The sequence below is a fragment of the Podarcis gaigeae genome, assembly GCF_964106915.1.
Source record: "Podarcis gaigeae genome assembly, chromosome: 10".
Taxonomy (NCBI): domain Eukaryota; kingdom Metazoa; phylum Chordata; class Lepidosauria; order Squamata; family Lacertidae; genus Podarcis; species Podarcis gaigeae.
Genome location: NC_139686.1, coordinates 55,487,527 through 55,514,762, shown reverse-complemented (window position 1 = coordinate 55,514,762; position 27,236 = coordinate 55,487,527). Strand labels below are relative to the sequence as shown.

The following is a 27,236-nucleotide window of genomic DNA, read 5'->3' as shown; positions in this document are numbered from 1 at the left end:
TTGTACACTGTGTGGATGTGTTCTACACAAGCTAGCGGTAAATAAATTTTCATATAAATAGAATAAAATAAAAGATTAACAGTTTCAGAATAACAAAGTGTTTTGTAGGGACAAAACGTAATACAATGATTCCTAGAAATAACAATAATAGCTGTTATAATTGTTTGATTTATATACCGCTTGCATGACAAAATGGCATCTGAGCGGTTTACAAGTATAAATTTAGTTATAAAATCCATACATAAACCCCTGTAATGTGAGAGTGGCTGATCTATTCTTGACATTCTCCCAGGCACCAACCAATCTTCTTTCTCTCTTTCTTGAGCCAGAATCTCCCACCTACAATCTCACCTGTTGTTTCTGGGAAGTGTGTTTTGACTGCTTGTTGCAAACATTGTGTCGATTCCTTGCTCGCTGTAGATCAGTGTTTCCCAACTTTTTATCTTTCCCTCTCCCCCCTGTCTTTTTAACAGTACTTAAAAGCTATCTGTGTAGTTATTCACAAACTTTCTGAGAACCTGGTGTAAGGCAGAAAGCCATTTATTTTACACACACACACACACACACACACTCACTCACTCACTCACTCACTCACTCACTCACTGTGTTGCTTCAGCTGTGAAACATTTAATGGCATTCAAAAAAAAGGAAATGTTGGAATTAAACCAATATATTGAGTGCAGAAGTGGCTGAACGGTTGCATGTGAAGCATTTTCTATTTCCACGCCCGGCATTCCTTGCACCATTGCCTGAAATATGATGGCAGAGTCGATCCGTACGACACACTGTATGCATGTTCGTTATTTATTAGAGCAGTGAAAGGGAATAAATTAATAACAGCGGAAGATGCATCCTGACAAATGATTAATTGGTTTTCTAGCAACGCTGTAACTTTGACAGAAGAGAGAAAATAGGAAACACTTTCGCAAAGGAAAAGGCCCATAAAATGCTTTTCTTAAAACAACAACATTTCCCAAGAGCAACATTTCCCCCACTTCTTTGCTGTAAATAATCTGCACATTCTCTCTCAGGGTCAGGGAAACTTCCCAAAGGCACATTTCTGCATAGGCGACTTTCTGAAAGCCATAATCCTACTAACGATTTTAACCGTTTACAATAGTTATACATTTTCCCCTTCCTTATTAAAATTTTGGTCTTCCTGATTTCTGATTCTTCTGGTCATTTAAGCCCTTTCAGCATAGTCCATCAACTTCATCTGCCATTCGTCTCTGGTAAGAACTTTATCATCTTTCCATCTTTGGGCCAATAACATCCGTGCAGCTGTGGTCGCATACATAAATAGTCTTTTCTGCTCCCTTGGGATTTCGGCACCCAGCCACCTCATCCAGGGGTCAGCAAACTTTTTCAGCAGGGGGCTGGTCCACTGTCCCTCAAACCTTGTGGGGGGCCGGACTGTATTTTTTTTTTGGGGGGGGGATGAATGAATTCCTATGCCCCACAAATAACCCAGAGATGCATTTTAAATAAAAGCACACATTCTACTCATGTAAAAAACACCAGGCAGGCCCCACAAATAACCCAGAGATGCACTTTAAATAAAACGACACATACTACTCATGTAAAAACACGCTGATTCCTGGACTGTCCAAGGGCCAGATTTAGAAGGCGATTAGGCCGGATCTGGCCCCCGGGCCTTAGTTTGCCTACCCATGTACACCTATACCATAGCTGTCAAAGTTTCCCTTTTTTAAAGGGAAATTCCCTTATTCCGAATAGGGTTTCTCGCAAGAAAAGGGAAAAGTTGACAGCTATGACCTATACAACCAAAAGAGTAGCATTATCACTGTTCAATGAAGCACTGACTCGAGGAGGGCACAGAACATGACCTTTGATGGATGCAATCTGAGGATAGGGGTTGTGGAGTGGGAAGAATCCCAAGGGCACTCAAGTGGGTCACATTTGGTGTCTGTTCCTGAGGTTCCCCACCTCATTCTACCCCCTCTGCAACCGTTTCTCAGAAACCTGAGTTCCCTGAACCAGGTCTACCACTGACCAAAGTAGCCACCTATTCTATGAAATACCTCAGACCATTTTAGCATGCTGCACAGTGGTAGCTCAGGTTAAGTACTTAATTCGTTCCGGAGGTCCGTACTTAACCTGAAACTGTTCTTAACCTGAAGCACCACTTTAGCTAATGGGGCCTCCTGCTGCTGCTGCGCCGCCGGAGCACGATTTTTGTTCTCATCCTGAAGCAAAGTTCTTAACCTGAAGCACTATTTCTGGGTTAGCGGAGTCTGTAACCTGAAGCGTCTGTACCCTGAAGCATATGTAACCCGAGGTACCACTGTACTCTTGTTTGGTGATGAGCTGCAGTGCAGTTGGAGGTGGAGCAATGTGGAGGCTTAACGGAAGGATGGGCCCAAAGTCGCCACTGCCATAGTGACTGTGAATGGCTGTGCCCCTTTCAAAGCGTGTTTCCTTGACCCAAACTGTTCAAAGGGGGCATGTGTGACTGGGTAAATCAGTCATAGGCCTGCAGCCTGAATATGAGAGATTCCTTCTCGTTGTTGGTCCCTGGTCGTTCTGACGCCAATAACAAATTGGTATGTGTTTGAATTTCAGTAACAAATGAGAAAGCAATGCTTCTCTCCCTCTGTCATGCGCAAAAATCTCCTATTAATAAGCCCTAAGACAAGAAATGCTTGATTCATGCCCATCTTCCATTTAAAGCTTGCCGACTGAAATCTCCTGGCGCTATGACTGAACCGGAAGGTGCCAGGAATTATTTCTTCTATATCCACCCTATAAGTCGATGTGGTTACCAAACCACAAAGGTTGCATTTTTAAACACCTTTTTTAAACAACTGATATAGCTGTGGATCAGCACTCAGTTTAACTATTTGCTTACTGGGTGACCTTAAATAAGACCCACTGCCGATGATAGCGACCAAATAGCTTTCTGTAGGTTTCCTGAAAGGACACATTTTTTTTTGCAGAAATAACAGTATGGTAAACCAGCTTTGATTTACTACATGGTAAATAACTGCCTTGTAACTTGATCCTAAAATTATTACTTGGAATTGAACAGCCACTGATTATGTAACCTGCTATGATAGCACCAGCTGCCTGTTCTGAATTCCTCTTACCCTGAATTCTTGAAAACTACCCTCAGGGTAAAAACTACCCTCTATGAGCAGCTTTTGTCTAATTGTTTATTATCACAGCAGTTGGCTTGCATCCATCCCATTGATTAAGTGGGCTTGGTAGGTTAACTATACCAAAACAACCGTTATATGTGTTTGGTTAAGAAGCCAAAATTATTTTAGGATTTTTAGAGCACAAAAATTGTGTTTTAAAACAAGAAGTCATTTCTCCCTACTAGACTGGTTACAATTTAACTCCTGTTTTATGTTTTGCAGTATTTTGGAAGTTTGCTTGTTATATTCTGCATTGAACTGGCCTGCGGTGTTTGGACCTACGAGCAGGAAATTGCGGTGAGTGGGTAATGCACAGCGTTCAAATATTTTGATTGGGAAAAAATACAGCCGTACCTTGGTTTTCAAACAGCTTAGTTCTCGAAAGTTTTGGCTCTCGAACTCTGCAAACCCAGAAGTGAGTGTTCTGGTTTGTGAACTATTTTTGGAAGCCGAACGTCCGACGGGGCTTCCGCGTCTTCCAATGGCTGCAGGAGCTTTCTGCAGCCAATCAGAAGCTGCACTTTGGTTTCCGAACGTTTTGGAAGTCGAACGGACTTCCGGAATGAATTCCATTTGAGAACCAACTACAGCCCCTTTTCTCTAATTTGTGCTGCCATTCTAAGCACGTTTATTTGGGAACAAAGCCTATGGAAATCAATTGAATGTTTGACATGCAATCCTGTACCATTCTACTCAGAAGTAAGTCCTGTTGAGTTAAATGGAGCTTACGTTCAGGTAAGTGGGTGTCCAATGGCAGCCTTGGGATTCTCTTGCTTAGTGTTAGTGACGTGCGAATCTTAAACCCACCAACTGGGCTGTAAGTCCAATATATCTCACTGGAATTCTCAGTAAATGTGTCCAGGATTGTGTTTTTTATCTATTTTGAAGCATTCTAATTTGTATTGTTGTGTAAAGTGGAATGTCAGAAAGCACTTCCTTGATGAATAACCATGACAGAATTTTTAAAATTTATTACGCTGTGCATGTTTAGAGGCGTTTTTCATTATTATTTTGGGTGTTCTACAGGGAGGAATCCTAGCAGTGAAAACAGGATGTGGGGGCCAAGTATGAGCTCAGATTAATCCTTGAATAGCAGTTTTAACAACAGGTGCTTTTGTATGTGTAAGATTATCAGCTGTCCTTTTGGAAATGCAGTCGTGTCTAAAAATGTGCTTAATATGAATATAATCATGTTTTTTTTTGAAACCTGGCTCTCTGTGTCCTGCATTATACCGAGGCAAATTTTCATTGAGAAAAAATTAGCCTCACCAAAGGATTATAGGGATGGAGACCCATGCAATCAGAATTTGCAGTGAGAACGGACAAATTAACTCGCCATGTAAAAGTGACTCTCAGCACAACCCCCTTGCAAGTCTACTCACTGAGCTTAATAAGACTTAAGGGACGTGGGTGGCGCTAAACCACTGAGCCTCTTGGGCTTGCTGATTGGAAGGTTGGTGGTTCGAATCTCCGTTATGAGGTGAGCTCCTGTTGCTCTGTCCCAGCTCCTGCCAACCTAGCAGTTTGAAAGCATACCAGTGCAAGTAGATAAATAGGTACTGCTGCAGCGGGAAGGTAAACAGCATTTCCGTGCGCTCTGGCTTCTGTCACGGTGTTCTGTTGTGGCAGAAGCGGTTTAGTCATGCTGGCCACATGACCCGGAAAGCTGTCTGTGGACAAACACCGGCTCCCTCAGCCTGAAAGCAAGATGAGCACCACAACCCCATAGTCACCTTTGACTGGACTTAACCCTCCATGGGTCCTTTACCTTTTTTTTTTACCTTAATAAGACTTACCCTCAAGTCAGCGTGTACAGGATTGCAGTCTCACATTCTACCCATATTAAAGGCTTCCTTTTGATCACATCTAGCCCACATAAGCAGTAAAGTGCAAATACAGACTCACCTGGTAGTTACAAACTATTTCATATTAATCCCGAAAATTAGTTTTGGATGTGCAGGCACTGTCGTGTGAGGATGTTTTGCTTTTTATTGCTTTGAGTTGGGGAAATGGCACCCATTTGTAACATATTTTCAAAAAATGGGAAAACTATTTCTTTGTGTGTGTGTGTGTGTGTGTGGAGAGAGGGAGAGATTGCATTCTTCATTTCCTTTTGAGGAGGTTGAATATTGAAATTCTGTGTTACGTGACCAGGCACTAGTCCTTGATTCAGATAAATGTAGCTGTTCTTTTGAAACCCATTGAAATAAATGAAACAGGTCAGTCTTGACTTGTTTGAAAGCTCTGTTGCTTTCAACAAGGTACGCACAGCAGTTCCGTACAGGTTTGCTCCCCATTGGGTGTATTCATTGGATTGTTAGGACTGCTGTCTTAGTCACAGCTGGATCGGGGCCACAATATATTCCATCCATTAAATGCCATGTGCTGGAAAAAGTCTAGCGACTGTTTCTTAAGTTGCTCGTGGTCTGTGGAAAACTCGCATCATTTCTAAAACAGCAATTATTCATATGAGCTTTTGCCTTGAGGTGGCATCCTTTTCAAGCTAGAGGTGTTGTTCTTGCATGGGGAAATAGTTTAATCACCGAGGAGAAAAGAAGCTGGCATGTTATTCGGCTAACGGTTAAATTCTCCCATCTTATATTCCGTCTGGTACATATTTATGAAGAGAGTGACAAGTTTTTTCACACAGCTGCCAAAATATAACCGCGGCAGTGGCCTTTTCAACAGCAGCAAGTGTATTAGAAATTACAACGCTGTGGCGTTGGCTGTTTTCTTTCTCTTTTTAAATAAAAAGAGAGAGTTCATTTGGTATTTGCACAGCACTGGGACCAAAGGAATTTCTGGCAGATCTCGCGTCTGAAAATGCATGCTAACAGTTTTCATCAGAATTCATTCCCTTGCTGTACAGATTTCCAGCGAGAGGCGACTATTCCAAATACAACTGCAGTTTCTAAAAATAAAATAAAAAATAGATTGCTTTGTTGAAATGTCAGAATAAAAATGGAAATGTAACTGCATGCTTCCTTCATCCGCTGAGTGTTTCCCCCCTTCCCCTGGGATTGTGAGGAAGGAAGAGTTTTTGGGAGCTCAGGAATAATGCTTCTTGACAGGTGCTGCCTGAGGGTTGGACTTGAAGGAGACGTCATACCAGTGTAAGGCACTGGGGGACGATTCCTCCACTGTGCCCCAGTTTCTCGGCAGCCCCCCATGTGGAAGATGCTGCTTTTTAGCCGTACCTTTGTCACCGCTTGCATGTTTGGAGAGGGCAGGTGAACAGGCAGCAACAGTGCAGAGGAAAAGACACAAGAAACATTGGGTCAGTGGTGGCCCATCCTGCGTGGTTGTAGGTCTTGGTGGGCAAGGCTGACCCCTGCTGGGGGCTGTACACATGGGTCTGTTGGTTTTCCTTTATCTTAAAGTGGTCAATAATGCTACTCAGGAACCAGGTTGGTTTCAGAGGTGCATGTTTGCAGTTTGACCTACTTAGTTGCATACCTGTGGTCTCTCGACTTTTTGCCTAATTAAAAGGGGAGTTACTTTCTGCACCAGGTGCAGGAAGGGATATGGATGTTAGAATTCCTGCTCCATGATTTCAGTCATGGGATTCTTGTCTTTCACATGACGGTGTATGTTTTGACTCCACAAAGTGGGAAGTGATGGAGACAGGATGTTTGTGTTACTGTGTCCCATGAACTGGGACTATTGTCCTTTGTTCTTTTTCTCTTTGCTGTCTGATGCTAGAGAGAGAGGGAGCCATGTTGCAGTGCTCCATGTGTGTTTATATGTAAATAAAGTAGATTAGCCAAAATGCTGAGTTGCTGAGTTGTTTTACGCAAGCTGCGAAGACTCTGCAGATCCCTAAGTGTGCCAGTGTCTGTTGGCATTGGTCACTGTGATGTTCGGGCTGAAGAAACTTTTGAAGCTCCCAAACGAACGACCAGGAGGGAGAGAACATGCGAGTCGGCCATGTGTCTCTACCAGGCTCCTACTCAAGTGTAGGATGAGCTCCTGACAATGATAGGATAATTGGTTAATTCAAACTGTATTTAGTTTGATCAAATGTCTTGCAAGCTGCTGCTGAGGATGAGTGATGGCTTGCAGCGTTTGGCTGTTACGTTTTCGAAAATAAAACTAAGAAAAGATATTGCGGACAGCTTTTTATTTTTACACTCCATTCGCTGTGCACACTCTGTGTTGATGAAGAAGTTCAACAGGGTCATGTTGTCTGCTGTATGAGGGACTGTGGCGAAGATCACTGGAATTAAGTTCCTCATCCTCTCTTCTGGCATCCACACTCCTGTGATGCAGCTGTATCTAGAATAGGAATTAGGACCCTCTGAGAATAGGAGCAAGGACCCTCTGGTCCTCCAGATGTTGTTAGGCTCCAACCCCCATCAGCCTCAGCTAGCATGGCCAGTGATAATAGTACAACAAGAGGGCCACAATCTCTGATCTTGTGTGTGTGTCCAAGTCCAGTCCGAGGTCAAGGGAGGCTGTCCGTCAAAGGCGAGGTGGGTCCAAGTCAGGTGAGGTCAGGAACTCTGGCAGAAGAGCAGGACAGGGTGCAGGCAGGAACAGGTTACCAACAGTGTTGCTCCCGCAACTTGGGGCTGACTGGCTTTTATCTGCCCTGAGGCATAGGGCGGCCCCGGTCCACAGGTGACTCGCCTCTCCTGGCCTGGAGGCGAGCACTCCTCCTGCAGGAACTTAGTTCCCTCCGCCTCTCTGCCCTGAGCCTCTGAAGCTCAGGAGAGGCTGAAGGGTTACCAGACCCAGAGGCAACCTCCTCTTCCCCTGAAGGGGGCTGAGAGTGGAGCACCTGCAGGCAATGGGTCCTCCATCACCTCAGGGGCCAGAGGAGATTCAGCTGGTACCTGCACCTGAGGATCCAGCACAGGTGAGAGCCCCAGCCCCGGCTCAGCTGCACTCCTGTGCAGGCTGGGATTCCTCAGGTTCAGCCTCTGAGTCCGAATCCCAGGCCATCACAGTTTATTACAAAGGGCACTAGAAATTAGTTGTGTGAGTCTGCTACATAACAACTATGAAGGATTTGATATTTAATTTGTCTTTACCTGTACACTCTATCCTTCCCGCAAGGAGTTTATCCTCTGTTGTCAGCACAAAGACTCTCCTTCTGGTTTGGCAGAGAACTGTTCACTAGACCTGTTCGCTCAACCTGCCATGTTCAGTGAATGAATGTATTGGTGGTCGAATCACCTGGCTTCCCAGTGCCACATGTTGCTCCTGGTTACCGACAGGTAAGGGAGTGAGGCAGCCAGGTGCTTGGTGTGGTCATAGCAGAAGCAGCATTGGATTAGCTCTGCCTGCATCTTGTTGAGATCCCCGCTGCCTTGCACCCCTCACCCCGTAACCAGGAGCAAGGCATGTTGTTGGGAAGCCAGCTAAGCGATGCCGCCCTGCCCTTGCCATCGCAGCAGCCTCTGCTGCATAACTTGCTGTGCAAATTTCTCTGCTGCTTATATCATTCTTGCTGGGCAAGAACGTGACATCTAAGAAAGAAAGAAACTAAGTTCAGCATTCTTTCACAGCGAACTCTTAAATTTATCCAAATTTCCAGCTTTGATCGGCGAATAATATTTATTTCCCAGTGTTTCCCAAGCAATAGCTCTCCTCTAGTTTCCAACACAAGTTTTCATTTTTAGGTCACTGGTGAGTTCCCTGCTTTTGTCTTTGGGCTACCCCTAAACCATGAATTGCTTTGAATTCTATCAATTCACAAAAATATTCCTTCTCACCTTCACTCCATTTACATCATAATCAGTTTAAAATCGAGAGCAGCTTTCAGATTTTTCTTCCAGCACATGTGTGAAGAGGACTAGGGAACACGTGAAGTTTGCTCTGGCTTGTTCTCGTAAACAGGAAGCCAAGCTTTCCCATTAGGTGTGAACTCAACAAATCTCTTTCGTTTTTAGGGCAGGAATGTCTAGCCAGTGGCCTTTCATATATTGCTGAACTACAACTCCCATCAGCTCCAACCAGCATGATCAAGGAAGATGGGAGTTGTAGTTCAGGGTCACAGTTAGATGCTGTGAGAGACGTATAACCTGGAACAAGTGTCCTTTCACTCACTATTGTTGCTATTCATAACAATACTAAGATAAACTCATTTCTTTTAGTACCACTTATGCAGCTCGGAGCATCTCTCAGGAGTTACGGCTCATGAAGACTAAGCAACAGAAAGGGCAAAGAACAATCTGAGCTGTGGCCCATTTTGGTTTCAACTTCGCATAAAACTATGAGAGCGCCCGAAGCAGTGTCAGAGGTCTAGTCAGTGCTGGTGCTTGTACATCCTTAAGGGGGGGGGGAGTCATTGCTGCATTTAAAGTCTCACTTGACACTTTTCTGGCATGTATCTGCCGTGAGAACATTTGCATCGAGGATCTGATTTCTGTTATGATAGTTCTCACAACCAAAAGTGTGTCTGGTGTGTCTAATGTCTTCCATAAGACTGAGAAACCACAAACTGGTGCTTAGCTTCCTCGAAGCAGAGTTTTAGGCCTGGAAGCTATTAGAAAAATGACAATAAACATGATTTTAAAATCCAGACTGCTTGCTGAGAGCGTACTTGATTAGAATTTGACACAATCGTGCACATTGATTCTTCAGCGTTCCTTATACACCCCATAGAATTAAACCATTTTCTCAGAAATATTATAGACACCTGCTTTTATCTTGATGCACATTTATACAAGACATAGGGAAATGATTTTGTTCTGGAAGGTACATCTGGAGACCAAGGGATGCAGAGAAATGTATATTTTCTTATTGATGATTTGAATGACAGTTCAACACAAGAACATCAGCCTACAAATGTGACAATCTCTCTCTCTTATTTAAGCACAACATTTGTGCCATTTTGCCCGAGATTTCAAGATTTGGGTGTCTTGTAGATGCCCAGACAATTTTTGTGATCTCCATTCACACTTAAGATAGAGATTTTAATTCTAAGCGCCTCTTATTCCAAGTTCCTGTTTGTTAATATTGACAAAGACTGGAAGGGAGTTGAGCTGGTCAATTAACTCCATCAGCAGCTGTGACAAAAAAAATAATTCAGGTAATACAACCGCCAGTGCTGCCTGCATTTTAACGGTAGTTTCCATAGTTGTCATTTGATGTTTGGCTCTATGTCATGGCATGACATTTCATTTTCAGGTTATAATTAATATTTATTAGAAGTGTGACAGTGTCCAATTTCACCCATTTTGTAGAGTAACTCGTGGCGGAATGAATAAACATCCCGTGTATGTTTCTGTTCACTAATCCACAGATATCATGAGGTGGGGGAACATTAGAAGGGCATGTTACAAAAAATCTGAAAATGTAAAGGGTGATATTGCTTGCCCTCCTCTTTTTTTTTGGGGGGGGGGGGAGGGAAGTCATTTCTGAGCCTGTCATACGAGTTGTCCTCTCATTTACAAATTTCTGTCCACAACCACAAAGTCACCATACTGGTACAAAAGTCACAGTTGGCCCTTGTCAACATGAATGGCTGGAAATTTATTAATACTAGTTCTCACCTGATGCGTTGAAACAAATCACTGTCACCTGGCCTGGTTAAGGTCCTTATTTTCTCTTTTGCCGCCTTGCATTTTGCGATGGTGTTGCTTGTAGTCGGCTTACCATTTGCATTTTGCTTTTGTAATTTTTATACTTTAATACCTGGAAGCCACTTTGGTTTCACCTTTGTTTGATGGAGATAAGTGAAAAGTATATCATTAAACTAACTCAAACCCAGGGTAGGGGAAAATATCAAGTCAGAAGGTGCAATGATGATTTGCTATAAAAGCTTTCTTTACCTAAGCTAGCAGTGACTTCCTCTTGACTGAAGGGACGCGGGTGGTGCTGTAGTCTAAACCACTGAGCCTCTTGGGTTTGTCGATCGAAAGGTTGCGGTTCGAATCCCCACGACGGGGTGAGCTCCCATTGCTTGGTCCCAGCTCCTGCCAACCTAGCAGTTCACAAAGCACAGCAGTGCAAGTAGATAAATAGGTACTGCTGAGGTGGGAAGGTAAATGGCGTTTCCATGCGCTCTGGTTTCCGTCACGGTGTCCCGTTGCACCAGAAGCAGTTTAGTCATGCTGGTCACATGACCCGGAAAGCTGTCTGTGGACAAACGCCGGCTCCCTCAACCTGAAAGCGAGATGAGTGCCGTAACCCCAGTCTCCTTTGACTGGACTTAACCGTCCAGGGGTCCTTTACTGAAAGACCGAATGCTTATTGTGCTAAAGGAAAGGGAAACAGCTGATATTACCTTGAATCAGATTTAAATAGAACCAAGTTCAGCTGGTATCATTTTAAATTGCGTTTAAGAATGGATTCCATAGTATTGTCATTCACACTCCAGCATGTACCAGTCTGGAAGCGTTATTTCAGAATGGAGGCCCCCGTCTTGAGTCACACCATCTGTTTTCATGAGAGGATTTAGTGCTTTTTTTACACGATAAACCTCCTGCTCTATAATAGTTGCTTAGTTTTACGAGGAGCCATTATCACTAGTTTGCTTTTGCAAAATGCTTTCCCGTTAGCTCGCTACCTAATAAGGACAGGCAGGGCAAGGATGCCAAGTGATAAAACCCATAAAAACCTGAAGATACCTGCAGATTATCGCACACTAAAGTGGGAGGGATATCACTTGAGGAGCTGCAAGAGAAATTTCTCTGCCTGGCCACCCCCTTAACATTCAGCCAACTAGGAAAAAAGCTGTAATAGTTTTGTTGTTAATGTGAATGTAGGAATGCAGAATTACAGAATTGAGATCAGAATTATGGTGTTTCAGTGGGCGTTTATTTTGATGCAGAATTGCTTTCTCACTCAGAGAACAGTGAAGTTGACGGAAACAGAATCATGCTGAATCTTGTTACTCAAGCACTGACTGGGGTCATGAGAAAACAAGCTGTACACATCTAAAAATAGTCTTTATTTTTTGTGGGTGGAGGGGAGAATTGTAAAGGAAATATTTCCTCACACCTATCAAGCACGCACTGCTGGGCAAGTATTGCTGCTGCTGTTTATTTTACAAGCGAAAATAAACTATGGGTGGTATTCAACTGTGGTTCTATTTAGCCCCACCGAAGCTAATGAACGTGACTAACTTAGCTTCATTTATTTCAATGGGTCTATTCTGAGTAGGACTTAGTTGAATACCACCCATGTGTTTTTTTCCTATCGATTCTCTTCACATTTTGTGGATCATTTTATTAGAGTGTTTTTCAGTCAGGTCTTTTACTGGATAAATATTCATTGTAATTGATTCCCTATCATCCTGGCCAATTTCATGTGCAGGTGTTGTGGTGGTGGTTGTTATTTTGCACAATTCTAAACAAGAATGTATTGCTTTCCTTCAATGAAATATCAAATATAGTCAATATAACCGTTTTTGAGAGGAAAGAGCAAACTTGATGAGGTTTTTCCTCCTCAGCCTTCAGAAAAGGGAGCCATGAAAATCCTCACTGTGAAAAACGATGAACAACAAGCTTGAACTTGCATTCAGAAGCATACAGTGGGGCCTCGCAAGACAAAATTAATCCGTTCCGCGAGTCTCGTCTAGCGGTTTTTTCGTCTTGGAAGCACGGCTATTAGCGGCTTAGCGGCTCTTAGCAGCTTAGCGGCTTTAAGAAAAAGGAAAAAAACTTTCAAGAACTCGCAAGACGTTTCGTCTTGCGAAGCAAGCCCATAGGGAAATTCGTCTTGCGGAATGACTCAAAAGACGGAAAACTCTTTCGTCTAGCGAGTTTTTTGTCTTGCGAGGCATTCGTCTTGCGGGGCACCACTGTACTGCAGAGCTTAGACGTTGTGCTAGTAGTCTTATCCTTTATGAATTTCTCTCATCCCTTTTTGAAGCCACCCAAGATGGCGGCCATCGCCGCCTCCTAGGGGAGAGAATTGCATAGCTGAATGAAGTACTTTATTTTGTCCTTCCTGAGTCTTCCAACACATGGATTTATGTTTCTGTCTCTCTGCCTTCAGGTCCCTGTGCAGTGGTCAGATATGGTCACTTTGAAAGCCAGAATGACCAACTATGGCTTGCCTAGATATCAGTGGCTTACTCATGCTTGGAATTTCTTTCAGAGAGAGGTAAGTGGTCAAGTGGATACTAAAATAATACAGAACTATGACAGAACAAAAATACTCATAAACCGCAGATAAAACATTAAAAATTACAAAACCAAGCAGATCCATTTCCCCATAAATCTGAAATAAAGATACAAAAAAAAAAAAAAACCAGCAAGAAAAAAAACCCAAACAACATCCCAGCCCCCTTTAAGAAAAAAGTATGTTTGGTGTTAATGAATTAGTATAGAAAAGGGACGTGAGAGCTGGGCCATAAAGAAGGCTGATCACCGAAGAATTGATGCTTTTGAATTATGGCGCTGGAGGAGACTCTTGAGAGTCCCATGGACTGCAAGAAGATCAAACCTATCCATTCTTAAGGAAATCAGCCCTGAGTGCTCACTGGAAGGACAGATCGTGAAGCTGAGGCTCCAATACTTTGGCCATCTCATGAGAAGAGAAGACTCCCTGGAAAAGACCCTGATGTTGGGAAAGATGGAGGGCACAAGGAGAAGGGGACGACAGAGGATGAGATGGTTGGATAGCGTTCTCAAAGCTACCAGCATGAGTCTGACCAAGCTGCGGGAGGCAGTGGAAGACAGGAGTGCCTGGTGTGCTCTGGTCCTTGGGGTCACGAAGAGTAGGACACGACTAAACAACAACAACAACAACAACAATAGAAAAGGGAACAATAGCTCACTCTCTTGCCCGCTCATGATGAACAATAACCCTAAAGACATGCTTTTATTTGTTGGAAAGAGCAGCCGGATTAAGGGAGCAATTACAGGTTTTAATAAAATGATGGGGTCTCCAAAGTATTTGTAGACCTGTCGTGCATGGTAACCAGAGCAGAAGGCGGAGGATCAGGCAGATTGCTGTCCCGCCATGGAGCTAGTAAAGCAATTGAGCCCCGTGCTGTCACATAATGGAAACTGCCTTGGCATCCATCAGTTTCCAGTTCAGGGTTGCCCCCACACTAGAAAACCCCACACAGGAATCCTGCCAGCGACACTTCTGCTCAGCCCCACATTTGGTGGGCAGAAGGGGGGAATTCTACAGCAGCCCACAGGGAACATGATTGACATGTTTGTCCATTGAATCCAGCACCACCCAGTTAAAAGGGGGTTTGAATTGCTGTGCCGCTAAGTTATGCTAAGGACAGGCAGTAGAAATAGCACTGGGCTGGATGAATCTCAGGCCTGACCTAGAACTCAGCTACACAGCTGCAAATAAAACATTTTAAGTGTTTTGTAATGTGCAATGTACAAATGCAACACTAGATGGCGACAGTGAGCTATGGCAATTTCAATGTATTTTTTTAAAAACTTCCCCCCCAAAAAAGCGTTTTTTAAATATGTGTGTAGATTCCACCCTAGGGTGGGGGAGTTTAATGTTCATAAGTTAAAGTGAGAAGCTTTCCCACAAAATGAAAGCAAAGAGCTTGTCAGAGATTGCTAATACTGACTCTAGAGATTTTTGAATGTGAAACTTGAATGTCTAAAGTTGTGTTTAAGGTCCGAGTACTGTGTTTTGGATTGTTGATATATTAAAATGGCCAGTTTTTGTTTGTGTTTAATTTATTGCAACAAACCTATGGTGAGAACAGCCCTGGTTTTGTATATTTTTGGATCCTTGCTGAGGGGAAACACAGCACTGTTTGTTTGGCTTTTTTAAAAAAAGAATGAGCTATTCTATAGCGAAAGCATGGAAGTGCACAAGGTAAAAGCCATTAATTCTAGATATATGTTCAGGCACAGGAAAAGAACACTTTAAATGCCTGTCATTCTCTTGCCCTGGTTGAAATCTGAAATCTATCACTGTTGCACAGATTTCCTGTTTATTTAAGCCTTTCCTGGCCGCATTTGATGTCTGTATTTGTTTTAGAAAGCACTCAATAGACAGAACGTAGAATTAACAAGTTTAAAGTTGCACTCCTCTAAAGCTATGCAAGCGTTAGAAGAAATAGCAGCTTTTTATGAAGACAGAATGAAAGAATTCTGGTTTGCTTAACCTGAAAAAATAACTTCCTTTCTTGCACTCGGGTGACTGGATTTAAAAATGGAGTCACTAACGTCTTCCTCCAGAAAGCTCAGTTTCTGAAATAGCTGTGGGGAGTACTTGTGGGGAACTGCTGCCATGATCAGTAATTGAGACTCCCTCTCCTGATGCTTTGCTCTAACTTAGGGCTGCCATTCATCCAGAATTTCCGGGACGTATCTGGAATATGGCAGTTGGAGACAGTGTCTGGGGGGAAATTGCTGAAACGTCCTGGAAAATCTGGACGTATGGCAACCCATGTCAGAATTTCCTTAAAAATACAGTGGTACCTTAGGTTACAGACGCTTCAGGTTACAGACTCCATTAACCCAGAAATAGTACCTTGGGTTAAGAACTTTACCTCAGGATGAGAACAGAAATCGCCTGGTGGCAGCAGCGGGAGGCCCCATTAGCTAAAGTGGTGCTTCAGGTTAAGAACAGTTTCACGTTAAGAACGGACCTCCAGAATGAATTACAGTGGTGCCCCGCAAGAAGAATGCCTCGCAAGACAGAAAACCCACTAGACGAAAGGGTTTTCCGTTTTGGAGGTGCTTTGCAAAACGAATTTCCTATGGGCTTGCTTCGCAAGACGAAAATGTATTGTGAGTTCCTGCGGGATTTTTTTCCTCCCCCCCCTTTTCTAAGCCGCTAAGCCGCTTATCAGCTGATCCGCTAAGCCACTTAACAGCTGTTCCGCTAAGCCGCTTATCAACTGATCCGCTAAGCCGCTTATCAGCTGATCCGCTAACCCACTAAGCTCCTAATAGCACTAAGCCGCTAATGGGCTTGCTTCGCAAGACGAAAAAACCGCAAGACGAAGAGACCCGCGGAACGGATTCTTTTCGTCTTGCGAGGCACCACTGTAAGTTCTTAACCCAAGGTACCACTGTAGGTCAGAATCTTTTTCTTCTTCTTCTCCTTCTTCCTCTTCTTCTTCTTCGTTGCAAAAAATGCTCCACAACTTTTGCATCCGGATTTTCACTTTTTGAAAATATGGCAACCCTACTTTAACTGGGGAAAACCTCTGTTTATCTATTTACAGAGACTTAAGTGAAAATGTGCAGAAGTGTTTTACCCAAATGCTCATTCAGAAATTAACCTGATCCTGCTTTCCAGTGAGCAAAATGACATCGCAATAAATCACATTTAAGTCATACTTAAGCCACTGAAATAAATGGACTCAAGTTAGCTATGCCACAGATTTAAATGGGTTTATGCTGTGTTGCAATTCCACCACTTGCTACAAGATTTAGATTGGGCCGACATAGCCCTCCACTCACTTCCATGGCCTCAGCCGGCCTTTTACTGGCCTCTTATTGTTCACTGGTGGATCCCTGAAATAGGGTGTTTGGGGGGTGGGGGGTGGGAATGAGCCAGCCCAGGATCCACTGCATTGGGTCCATTCCAGACCCAATTGATGCTCCATCCCAAAGCTGGCTCTGGAAGAATGCACCATCTTCCTCCAACACAACAGCTTCCGCTGCTGCTACTGTGAGGGCCCAGGCTGTGAGCACAAGTGGTCACTGGGTCGTGGTGGCACCAGGGAGTTAGTATAGCTCTGCCGGTGGGATACAGCTGCTTTATTGCTTGCACACATGAATGGTGGGAGATTTTTTTTTACACTTCCTCCCCTGGTTGAGTCCAACCAACTCTCGTTGGCCGTGGCTATTTGCTTGGCTGGCAAGACAAAGTCACTGCTTTTCTTGGCTCGATAGCAAAACGATGGGCACTTGGCATTTGTTTTTATTTTATTATTTTATTTTATTTATACCCCGCCCTCCCCAGCCAAGACCGGGCTCAGGGCAGCTCACATCAAATATAAAAACAATAGATTAAAATACAACTTAAAAACAGGATTAAAATACAACTTAAAATGCAGCCTCATTTCAGTGGAAGCCCCGATCAAAAACGGTTTGGGGGAAGAAAATGTCAAATCTTCACCAAGACCAACTATCCAGAAAAAAGCCAATGAAGTCCCCAAATAGAGGTTCCATCACAAAAGGAAAGGGGGGGGGGATCATTTTGAAATGTTTCTGGAACCTGAACAATTTATTATAGTAATTTGCTGAACACGTCTCAGCTCTTTGAAAATTTTTGTGTTTAGGGTTTTCACAGCGCCCCTTTAATATATCCCACTCTCCTCCTCCAAACACATGTTTTTTGGTGGTGTTTTTTTTTTTTTTTTGCAGGGTTAGAGCAGTATGTGTGCAATCCTTAACACACACACACACACACACACACACACACACACACAGACACAGCAAAAGAGAGGATGTTGTTTCATTGTGAATCCCAAAGGCCCATCAATGCAATATCTATTAGTCCATTGCTATGCAGACCAAAAATGTAAATGAGAGCCATTCCAAATAATGGAGCATGCTTTTGCACAGAAACATAGGCCAAAACCAGGCTGTCTTTATTCTCAGAATAAATAGAAATAAATCAGACATTTTATAACAGTAATGCTCAGAAACATGTAATGTGTATTTCACTCTTCAATGGAGACTGGAACATTGTCGTATTTCAGAGTGAGACTCCCGCCGTGACGCTGCTTAATTGGAATTCATAGGTTATATCCAGTGCTAGTCCTACTCTGAGTAAACCTACTAAAGCTATTGGACGTGAGTAACTTAAGTGCATTAATCTTAAAAGGTTGACTGAGTATAACTTAGTTGGATGCAACCCCAGTTATTAGATTTATCTGTCTTCATAGGAACTTGCTTCAGAAGGTTCCTTCAGAAATTATTCCTCCATGGGTATCTATTTGCATTATTTATCTTGCATTGCCATTCATTATCAGTTAGGATCTGAAGATTTCAGATCCCCTGTCCCCGTTCTCCCAGTTTTCCACTGGACTTCATTTCTGCATAGTAAGGAGACATGATAGTTATTTCTTGCCTTGCTGTGGCCTTTTGGGGTCAGTTTGAACTAATATTCTCCACTCTTTTCTTCTGTGTGTGAGAGACATACATCTGCAAGTTCCACCTGACAAAATGAGCTCTGCCCCACAAAATCTCATTCCACAATCAAACTGTTAGTCTTTAAGGAGACATCACAGTTTTGTTTCAGTTGACCAGTGCAGCTGTTCCTTTGAAATTTGTTGCTGCGCACTTTGAAGCCCGTTTCTGTATCATGAGGGCTAGAAACCTGTTTTAAAAAGAAGGAAGCTGAGATTCTTCAGGTGCAGAATGCCCTTCTGCCTGATTTAAATGCCGCAGAAGTGACTGCCTATGAATAGAATTTCCTGCTGTAGTCCTTTCTTTAAAATTAGCCAGGACCCCAGCAGCACTCTCTTGCCAGATATACTTTGGAAATAGGGATACATATTAAATGTATCCCTGGCCAGGGGCAATCTTTGAGGAGGCTTAATTAGAAAAGCTGTCTTCCTATTATGGGACTATAACTGATTTGGTGTGTTTCCCGTTTTGAACATTCTGCTATTTTTGACCGCTTACAGATCAACTATTGAATGTGTTAGAGCGGCGCTCATTCTCTGCCCTAATGAGGGCCTATCTTTTTATTTTACTAAAGCAGATAATTTTAGTTTGGAAAGGATGTTATTTTTTTAAAAAAATACTTGGCTGAGTATTTTTATGCAGAGTTCTTTGACTTCCTGATACCAACTTGTTAAAAAGAGCTATGCATCGCAAGACACAGGAATGAACTCGAGGTTAAGGGGAATGTGTTTAATGACTACAAATCACACAATTTAGTGTAGGGGTGGGGGATGGGGAATGGGATCTCACTTGAGCTTTTCTGGAGTTTATGGCCCATTTCTAGAGTCAGTGATTTATAAATTTCAGCCAAGGTGGAAGACTGACAAGCAGAAGGAAGTAGCCAATTTGGCACACCAGAATATTTATTTACCAGGGACGCGGGTGGTGCTGTGGGTAAAACCTCAGTGCCTAGGGCTTGCTGATGGTATGGTCGGCGGTTCGAATCCCCGCCACGGGGTGAGCTCCCGTCGTTCGGTCCCAGCTCCTGCCCACCTAGCAGTTCAAAAGCACTCTTAAGTGCAAGTAGATAAATAGGTACCGCTTTATAGCGGGAAGGTAAACGGCGTTTCCGTGTGCTGCGCTGGTGCTGGTTAACCAGCTGCAGCTTCGTCACGCTGGCCACGTGACCCGGAAGTGTCTTCGGATGGCGCCGGCTCACGGCCTCTAGAGCGAGATGAGCACGCAACCCTAGAGTCGGACACGACTGGCCCGTACGGGCAGGGGTACCTTTACCTTTACCCTTTAATATTTATTTATTTACATATAAAACACATACATATGCATTCACACAATACACATACATAGCATACTACGTTATTTTCATAACATAAAACATACCTACATTACTCTATATAATACCTACCTATACTGTATATATCAACATACCTACACACCTACGCCCCACGGACACCCACCAAATGACTTGACTTCCAGCCACTCTTGTTACGCTACTTTATTTTTCCAACTAGCTTAAACGCATTTCATTATTTCTTTAATCTCTTCTTCTATCTTGACTTTGCTCTCCTTTCACTCTAACCATTTTCTGGATTCACTCAATATCTGTCAGAAATTCTACTTTTTCCACATAAAGGCACACCAGAATATTTAGTTGAAGGGAGAAATAAGGTGCATTCAAAGTCATACTAGGCTCCATACGGGGTGCAGGGTGGAAGGGGACCTTGAATTCTTCTGAATTCCCATGGAGCATCACACCTGTGCCACCTTCCTTTTGCAGTTTAAATGCTGTGGAGTTGTGTACTTCACGGACTGGCTGGAAATGACGGAGATGGACTGGCCTCCAGACTCCTGTTGCGTCAGAGAATTCCCAGGATGCTCCAAACAGGCGCACCATGAGGATCTCAGTGACCTTTACCAGGAGGTAAGGACGTCCACAACATTTTTGTTTCTAAGCTTTGGAAGGTGGGTGCTGCTGTGATGGTGCTGACCTTTAAAGCCCTAAACGGCCTTGGCCCACTATACCTGAAGGAGTGTCTCCACCCCCATCGTTCTGCCCGGACACTGAAGTCCAGTGCCAAGGGCCTTCTGATGGTTCCCTCGCTGTGAGAAGCCAAGTTACAGGGAACCAGGCAGAGGGCCTTCTCGGTAGTGGCACCCACCCTGTGGAACACCCTCCCACCCGATGTCAAAGGAAAAAACAAGTACCAGACTTTTAGGAGACATCTGAAGGCAGGCCAGTTTAGGGAAACTTTTAATGTTTAATAGACTATTGTATTTTAATATTCTTTGGAAGCCGCCCAGAGTGGCTGGGGAAACCCAGCCAGATGGGCGGGGTATAAATTATTATTATTATTATTATTATTATTATTATTATGGCAATAGCTTCCCATGGAGGTCATTCAAACATCAGGAAGAGCTTTGGCATGGTAAGAGCGGTTCAACAGTGGAACAGTCTCCCTCGGAAGGTGGTGGACTCTCCTTCCTTTTTTTAAATATAATTTTTATTAAATTTTCTGTTTTACAATTTAGAATACTCATTTAAACATCCTTAAAATATCAGTGACTTCCCTTCTTCTCTTTCCATGGTTCATTTTGCATATCATAAATCCCTGCATATTTTACATAAACTAAACCATTCAGTATTCCATTGTTACATCCATCAAAACTTATTCACACTGTTGAATTTATCTTAATGCTGATGGGAGTGGCTGGGGAGGCCCTGCCAGATGGGTGGGGTATAAGTAATAAATTATTATTATTATTATTATTATTATTATTAAGCCATTGGTTCAAAAATTCTGCTCCTCTAATTTGCCTCCTTGCATAGGTTTCGTTCCCCTCACTTAAAAAACCCCAAACTCCAGTTTTATGTTTCTGCATTGTGATAATATGCAAGCTACAAAGGACTTTTAATTTCACCTGCAGTGAATTAAATGCCTCGCTCTTTTCATTATCTTCCCACTTCTTTTATCTGAAGAGTTGAAGTGTTTTGTGCGGAGATTTGGATGGAGTATGAACTTTACGGCTATTAGTGAATAATTATAGGCGATCCCATCAATGAGGCTCTATTTTCACTTGTCATATAGTTCCAAAGATCCCTCAGAAGTATGTGGAGAGCGTGGCCTTTTGAATCTCCTCCATGAGAGACCTATAGCTTTCTTATTCAACAGAATGTGCTTTCCTGTGAAAGGAACAAACTCATCTCATCATTTTGGGAGTTCATTAAAAATATCTGTATAGTGATATGGAGCTTTGGAGACTTTCTTCAAAGTCCTCAGAGATCTTGGCATCTTGGCTTTTTAACGAACATAAATTTTTGTGACATCAAAAGGTTCTGTAGAAAACGGGGGAGGGGGAAGAGCTGGAACAGAAAAGGCTGTTTTATGACTAGGAAACTAAAAATTCTCTCTTTCTCTCTTTAATTTATTGAAAATTATTGTCTTGTTTATTGGCGTTCCTGCTCCCCAGGATAGCTAGCTCACTAGTAATAATAACGCCATTAAATATCAGCATTTGAAAGCGGATAAAACGCTGGAACAGCAGAACAATAAAAAAACACACAAGACAGAATTAAAAGCAACTCTAACAATAAACTAATTGGCAAGGGGGAAATGAAAAAAAAAGGCTTTTCCTGGCAGTGGAAGGTTGTAAGCTTTAGTATCAGGCAACTTTCTCCGAGATGGGAGCGTTCCAAATGTTGCTACTGTGGTTGAGGGACTTATCCTCAGAGCATAGGGAGTACAGTGGTACCTCGGGTTACATACGCTTCAGGTTACAGACTCCACTAACCCAGAAATAGTGCTTCAGGTTAAGAACTTTGCTTCAGGATGAGAACAGAAATTGTGCTCCGGCGGCTCGGCAGCAGCAGGAGGCCCCATTAGCTAAAGTGGTGCTTCAGGTTAAGAACAGTTTCAGGTTAAGAACGGACCTCCGGAACGAATTAAGTACTTAACCCGAGGTACCACTGTACCTGGAAAAGGACCTCTGAAGATGACCTCAATTGATGGGCAGGTGCCCATGGGAGTAGGCTGTTTTTGAGGTTCCTGTGCCTCAAACTGTACAGGGCTTTAAAGGAAAGCATCAATACTTTGAATTGAATCAAACAGTGTGTAGCAGAACAATATAACACAAATGCTGTGGAGCATTGCAACAGTTTCTTAGCATTGATGTGAAAGGCTTGAAAAGCCTATCAAGGTGAGAATCAGTGCAGGTACCAACTTCTTTTCTAGATAGTCAGTCTAGAAGCATAACATGATCAGGTACCTCGACCCGCAAAGACTCAAGGAGAACTATGAATTCATCTTGATTTCTCCTAGGATAGGAATTCTGACAGGATAAGACCCTCTTGGGACCCAAAGCCAGGCCTGAAACCAAGCTCCTAGGATGCTCAGACTAACACAACAAGCACCTTGCCCCAATAGGAAATATTTTCAGCCAGTTTGTATGATCTTTGGAGTCCTGGGTGGGCTTTTGGGCTGGTCCCATGCCTGATTCCTTAGGACAGCTGGGATCACCTCCCCTTGCCAAATATGTCAGCTGCTTCCCGAACCCAGCCAGTCAGGACACACAGCCAACAAGCCAATGATATAATAATAATAATAATAATAATAATAATAATAATAATAATAACAACAACAGAATATTAAAAGCACGATAAAACCTCAAACATTAAAAGGGCTGCCTTCAGATGTCTTCTAAAAGTCAGTCAGTTGTTTATTATGATGGTGCTGCGCCAAGAACCCAAGTGGACACAAAGCAGAAATATCAACCTGGCTATGTTCATCTGGCTTCTCTTGTGGCTTCTAGGTCAGCACCCTTCTCCCAGAAGAAGTCGTGGATGATAGCTGTTTTGTTTTATGGATTGACATAAAGCAGCAAGAGGGACGCGGGTGGCGCTGTGGGTTAAACCACAGAGCCTAGGACTTTCTGATCAGAAGGTCGGCGGTTCGAATCCCCGCAACGGGGTGAGCTCCCGTTGCTCGGTCCCTGCACCTGCCAACCTAGCAGTTCAAAAGCATGTCAAAGTGCAAGTAGATAAATAGGTACCACTCCAGTGGGAAGGTAAACGGTGTTTCCGTGCGCTACTCTGGTTCGCCAGAAGCGGCTTAGTCATGCTGGCCACATGACCCGGAAGCTGTACGCCAACTCCCTCGGCCAATAAAGTGAGATGAGCGCCACAACCCCAGAGTCGGTCACGACTGGACCTAATGGTCAGGGCTCCCTTTACCTTTTTAAAGCAGCAACACCAAAAGTGTTGTGGAAAAGATCTGGAAATTTGGGGTAATGACTTCCAATGGTGGTTGACCTTTCTTATCTCTCTTGGTCCACAGGGTTGTGGTAAAAAGATGTATACTTTCCTGAGAGGAACGAAACAACTGCAAGTGCTTCGGTTTCTTGGAATATCGATTGGGGTCACCCAGATTCTGGCGATGATCCTCACTATTACTTTGCTGTGGGCTCTGTATTACGACCGACGTGGCCCAGGTACAGATCAAATGCTGTCCTTGAAGAATGACACCACACAGCACCTGTCATGTCATTCAGTGGAACTGCTGAAACCCAGCCTGACGAGGATTTTGGAGCACACGTCCATGGCAAACAGCTTCACCACACACTTTGAAATGGAGGAACTTTAGGGTGATCGTCACTTTTGCTAATTGTACATTTGAAAAAGGAGTCTGAGGTCATCATTCTGATTCAGAGAAGAAAACAGAATGAATGGAGATGTTCTTCATAAATGACAGCGATCCCGGGCTCTTAACCTTTTTGTTTCTTAAAACGTACGTAACCTGAAGGTTCTAGCTATAGTTTTACCACTAAAATATATCTATTGTTTTAAGTACTGAGAGTGAATAGGTTCTGTTTCGTGAGAAGATGTGCATTATATAAAATGCTGATTGTAGCAGGGCCTTAAAACATTTTAAAAAAATAATCAACATTTTAAAATTAAGAAGCATCTGACAAAAAGAACACATTCAGGTTATGACTTTAGGGCTCTTTGATTCTGTCTGAACTTTTGATTTTAAATGATTAGGTAAGAGTGTGGGCAACTTGCTCAGCACTGAGAGCTGATCAGTGTTTTCGCTTACTTGTAATTTAAGTAATTTTCATAATCGTTTGAAGAAATGGTAGCTGGATGTGCTGCACTCTGATACTCTGATGTGTTGCAAGCTGCAGCTGTTGGATACGTTGCACTCTGATAAGCTTCTTCTGGGGTTGTTAATCACAGCCGAAGGCAGACCCTTCAAAACCTGGAAAAGGGTCTAAAGCCATGAGGTTGGAAAACAGGGATCTCTTTCTCTTTTAAGTGCTTCTTTCTTTCTTAGATTTTAGAAAAAAAATTCAAGATAATCACCTTTCCCGCTCCGTGTACAGAATCCACCTAGACTGGCTTTTGAATCGTACTTTGATGTTTATGATGGGATGGCATCCTCTGTCACACCTGAGGGAGCCACACTAATTTAAGGCCTGTGGCATACACCGCTCTCTCTTCCTATAGAGTGGAGTGGCTGCTGCTGCTGCTGCTGCTCAGAATCTGCTGCCTGAGGCAGTGCTCTCACTCTGGCTAATGGTAGGACCGGCCAATGGGTGAAACATATTCAGCTGCAGCTTAGTGAAATCCATGTGTCTTAGCTTCCCCATGTAGCCATAGCCAGTGCAATTCTGAAGTTGGATCTTCGGATCTTTTTCTCCCCCAGCATTTCAAAACCCTGAACATCCAGCCCTCCCACCACGTGCACCTAGACGCACAGAGCCCATATCCCATGGGCAAGCTAATTGTTGGTGCACAGTTAGTTGTTTGTAAGCTGATAGGACTTGATAAATTGCTAGGAAAGCCTATTTCAACTCCTCCGCTTGGACTTTGTGGAAATCGCCTCTAAAAGATCAGGGATGTTATTTGTATATAATAAGGCATGTGTATGTATAGCAGAACTGAAATCCATATTCACATTTTACTTCACACTTTTAAATTTTGTAAAAAGAGAAACGTGTGTTTTTGGCAGTGTCTTTATCTAGCTGTTTTTTTAAAAAAAGAAATACAGTGGTATCTCGAGGTACAGATGCTTCAGGTTAAACGTTTTTTGGGTTGCGCACCATGTCGAACCTGAAAGTACCGGAACTGGTTACTTCCGGGTTTTGGCGCTCATGCATGCACAGAGACGCTAAATCGCGCTTTGCGCATGCGCAGAAGCACTGAATCGCGACCTGCGCATGTGAAGACGCGGCGCTGTGGGTTGCGAACGTGCCCCCCGCACGGATCACGTTCGCAACCCGAGGTTCCACTGTACCTCAAGCATCTAATTTTTAAATTAATTTTTAATGTTCAAATTAAATTATGTGGTCCACAGAGATTTTTAAAATGCTAATAAATGAGTTATATCTGAAATACCCACTTTTAGGAGAGGAAATTAAGTGGTGAATGGTCTTGGAACTGGATTTATTGAAGAGAGATTCTACATTCTTTCTAAGCAAGGGATCGTGAGGATAATGTCTTTAATCCTCTTTTTCCTGCCCTGTTCATTTTTTGTTCAGAATGTGTATGGTGTTAACTCTCCCATTGAAGCCAATGATACATACATGTGTTTAATTCTGGCTTGATTACTCTTAACGTTTGGTTTCTTTCCTGTAGCGCATGACCTGGTTCATTTTCTTGAATCATCTAGAGCTGTTTGTACCTGTAGAAAGCATTCTGTGGGCCACTGCTTGGAGCATGCTTTAATCTAGATTGCATGGGGAGATGGATGGATGTCCAACACTTGTCCAGCCAGCCTCTCCCAGTCTGGCGTCTTCCATATGTTGTTGGACTGCAGTTCCACCAGCCACACACAGAATGCCCAATTATCATGGATGGTGGGAGTTGTATTTTTTGCTCTATAAGACTCACCTTTCCCCTCCTAAAAAGTAAGGGATAATGTGTGTGCATCTTATGGAGCGAACGCAGGCTGCACAGCTATCCCAGAAGCCAGAACAGCAAGAGGGATTGCTGCTTTCACTGTGCAGTGATCCCTCTTGCTGTTCTGGCTTCTGAGATTCAGAATTTTTTTTTCTTGTTTTCCTCCTCCCAAAACTAGGTGTAGTCTGGTGCGTCTTATAGAGCGAAAAATACAGTAGTTCAAAACATTTAGGAGGCACCAGATTGGGGAAAGACAACCTTGTTTGTTGGAGTAGGAATTTGGAGTGGTTTATTGGACTGGGAATGAGCAACAGCTTGCCCTGCCTCCCCTTCTCCGGTGGCTTGGGTATAGACCCAAGTTTGTTGAAATACCATTTTCTGATATCCTCGTTAACAAACACAGTGCTTCAAACAGCATTTCTCATTCTGGACCTCTGCAGAGACTGCAATTTAACGGAGAAGGAAGTCTTCTCCGAAGCAACATGGTAAAGAGATTAAAATGTATTTATTGAATTGCGAAAAGTGCATCTTACTGTATTTTATGTGTACTATAGAGTTACGGTTGTTTCCACCTAGCCATGTTCTTGTTTCACATGTTATAGTAGCTAATTTAAATGCTTGCCAATCCTGTGGTAGCTGCTTAAAAGCTGACTGTGTGGCAAATGCCGGCACGTGACAAGCTGAACTTCTCTGGCTTCGAGCCAAGTTGGTCCCCCGTCCACTGATGCTCAAAAATGGGTATGTGGGGGTAACTCTGAGTGGAAGCCAAAGGTTGGAGTCTGCCGACTTTTGCATTCCCACAATAAACTTGAAGTGGCTGCCATGTGACTCTGAGATATATGAACCCACCTTTAAGCTTCTTTCCTCTTGAGCAGTTTCCCTCAGTGCTTGCAAAGTCAGACCAGGGAACTTCCCTCGTGGGATGAAGCCAGCATTGCACTGGCCCGAGTGGAAATTTGTGTCCTCCTATGATTTTAAAAATTGTTCCAGTTTGCACTCACAGTGCTTCAGGAGAAAAAAAAAAAAGCTATGTGTATTGTTGCAGGCAATAAAACCACTACTGTCGTATATTTTGTCATGGCATTATTTGAAATGGGAGCTGCCCTCCCATTTTCCTAAGATTCTGTGCGTTGTAGACAGAAACTTTCGCCTTCTTTATAT

At 43.2% G+C, this 27,236-nt stretch overlaps 1 protein-coding gene and 1 long non-coding RNA gene across 5 annotated transcripts in view; one reads left to right on the top strand and one right to left on the bottom strand.

The window, feature by feature from the left end:
• The window catches only part of TSPAN12 (tetraspanin 12), an 85,228-nt gene extending 58,085 nt beyond the window's left edge, over window positions 1-27,143 (top strand). For all 4 annotated transcript variants that reach the window (XM_083699474.1, XM_083699476.1, XM_083699475.1 and 1 more), the window contains 4 exons: window positions 3,381-3,455; window positions 13,107-13,214; window positions 19,959-20,102; window positions 23,512-27,143. In XM_083699474.1, the coding sequence (XP_083555600.1) occupies window positions 3,381-3,455; window positions 13,107-13,214; window positions 19,959-20,102; window positions 23,512-23,817 (633 nt within the window). In that variant the 3' untranslated portion in view covers window positions 23,818-27,143. The remainder of the gene's footprint in view (window positions 1-3,380; window positions 3,456-13,106; window positions 13,215-19,958; window positions 20,103-23,511) is intronic.
• LOC310825730 overlaps window positions 1-27,236 on the bottom strand; it is a 519,499-nt gene that overhangs the window by 33,323 nt on the left and 458,940 nt on the right. The gene's annotated exons all lie outside the window — the stretch shown is intronic.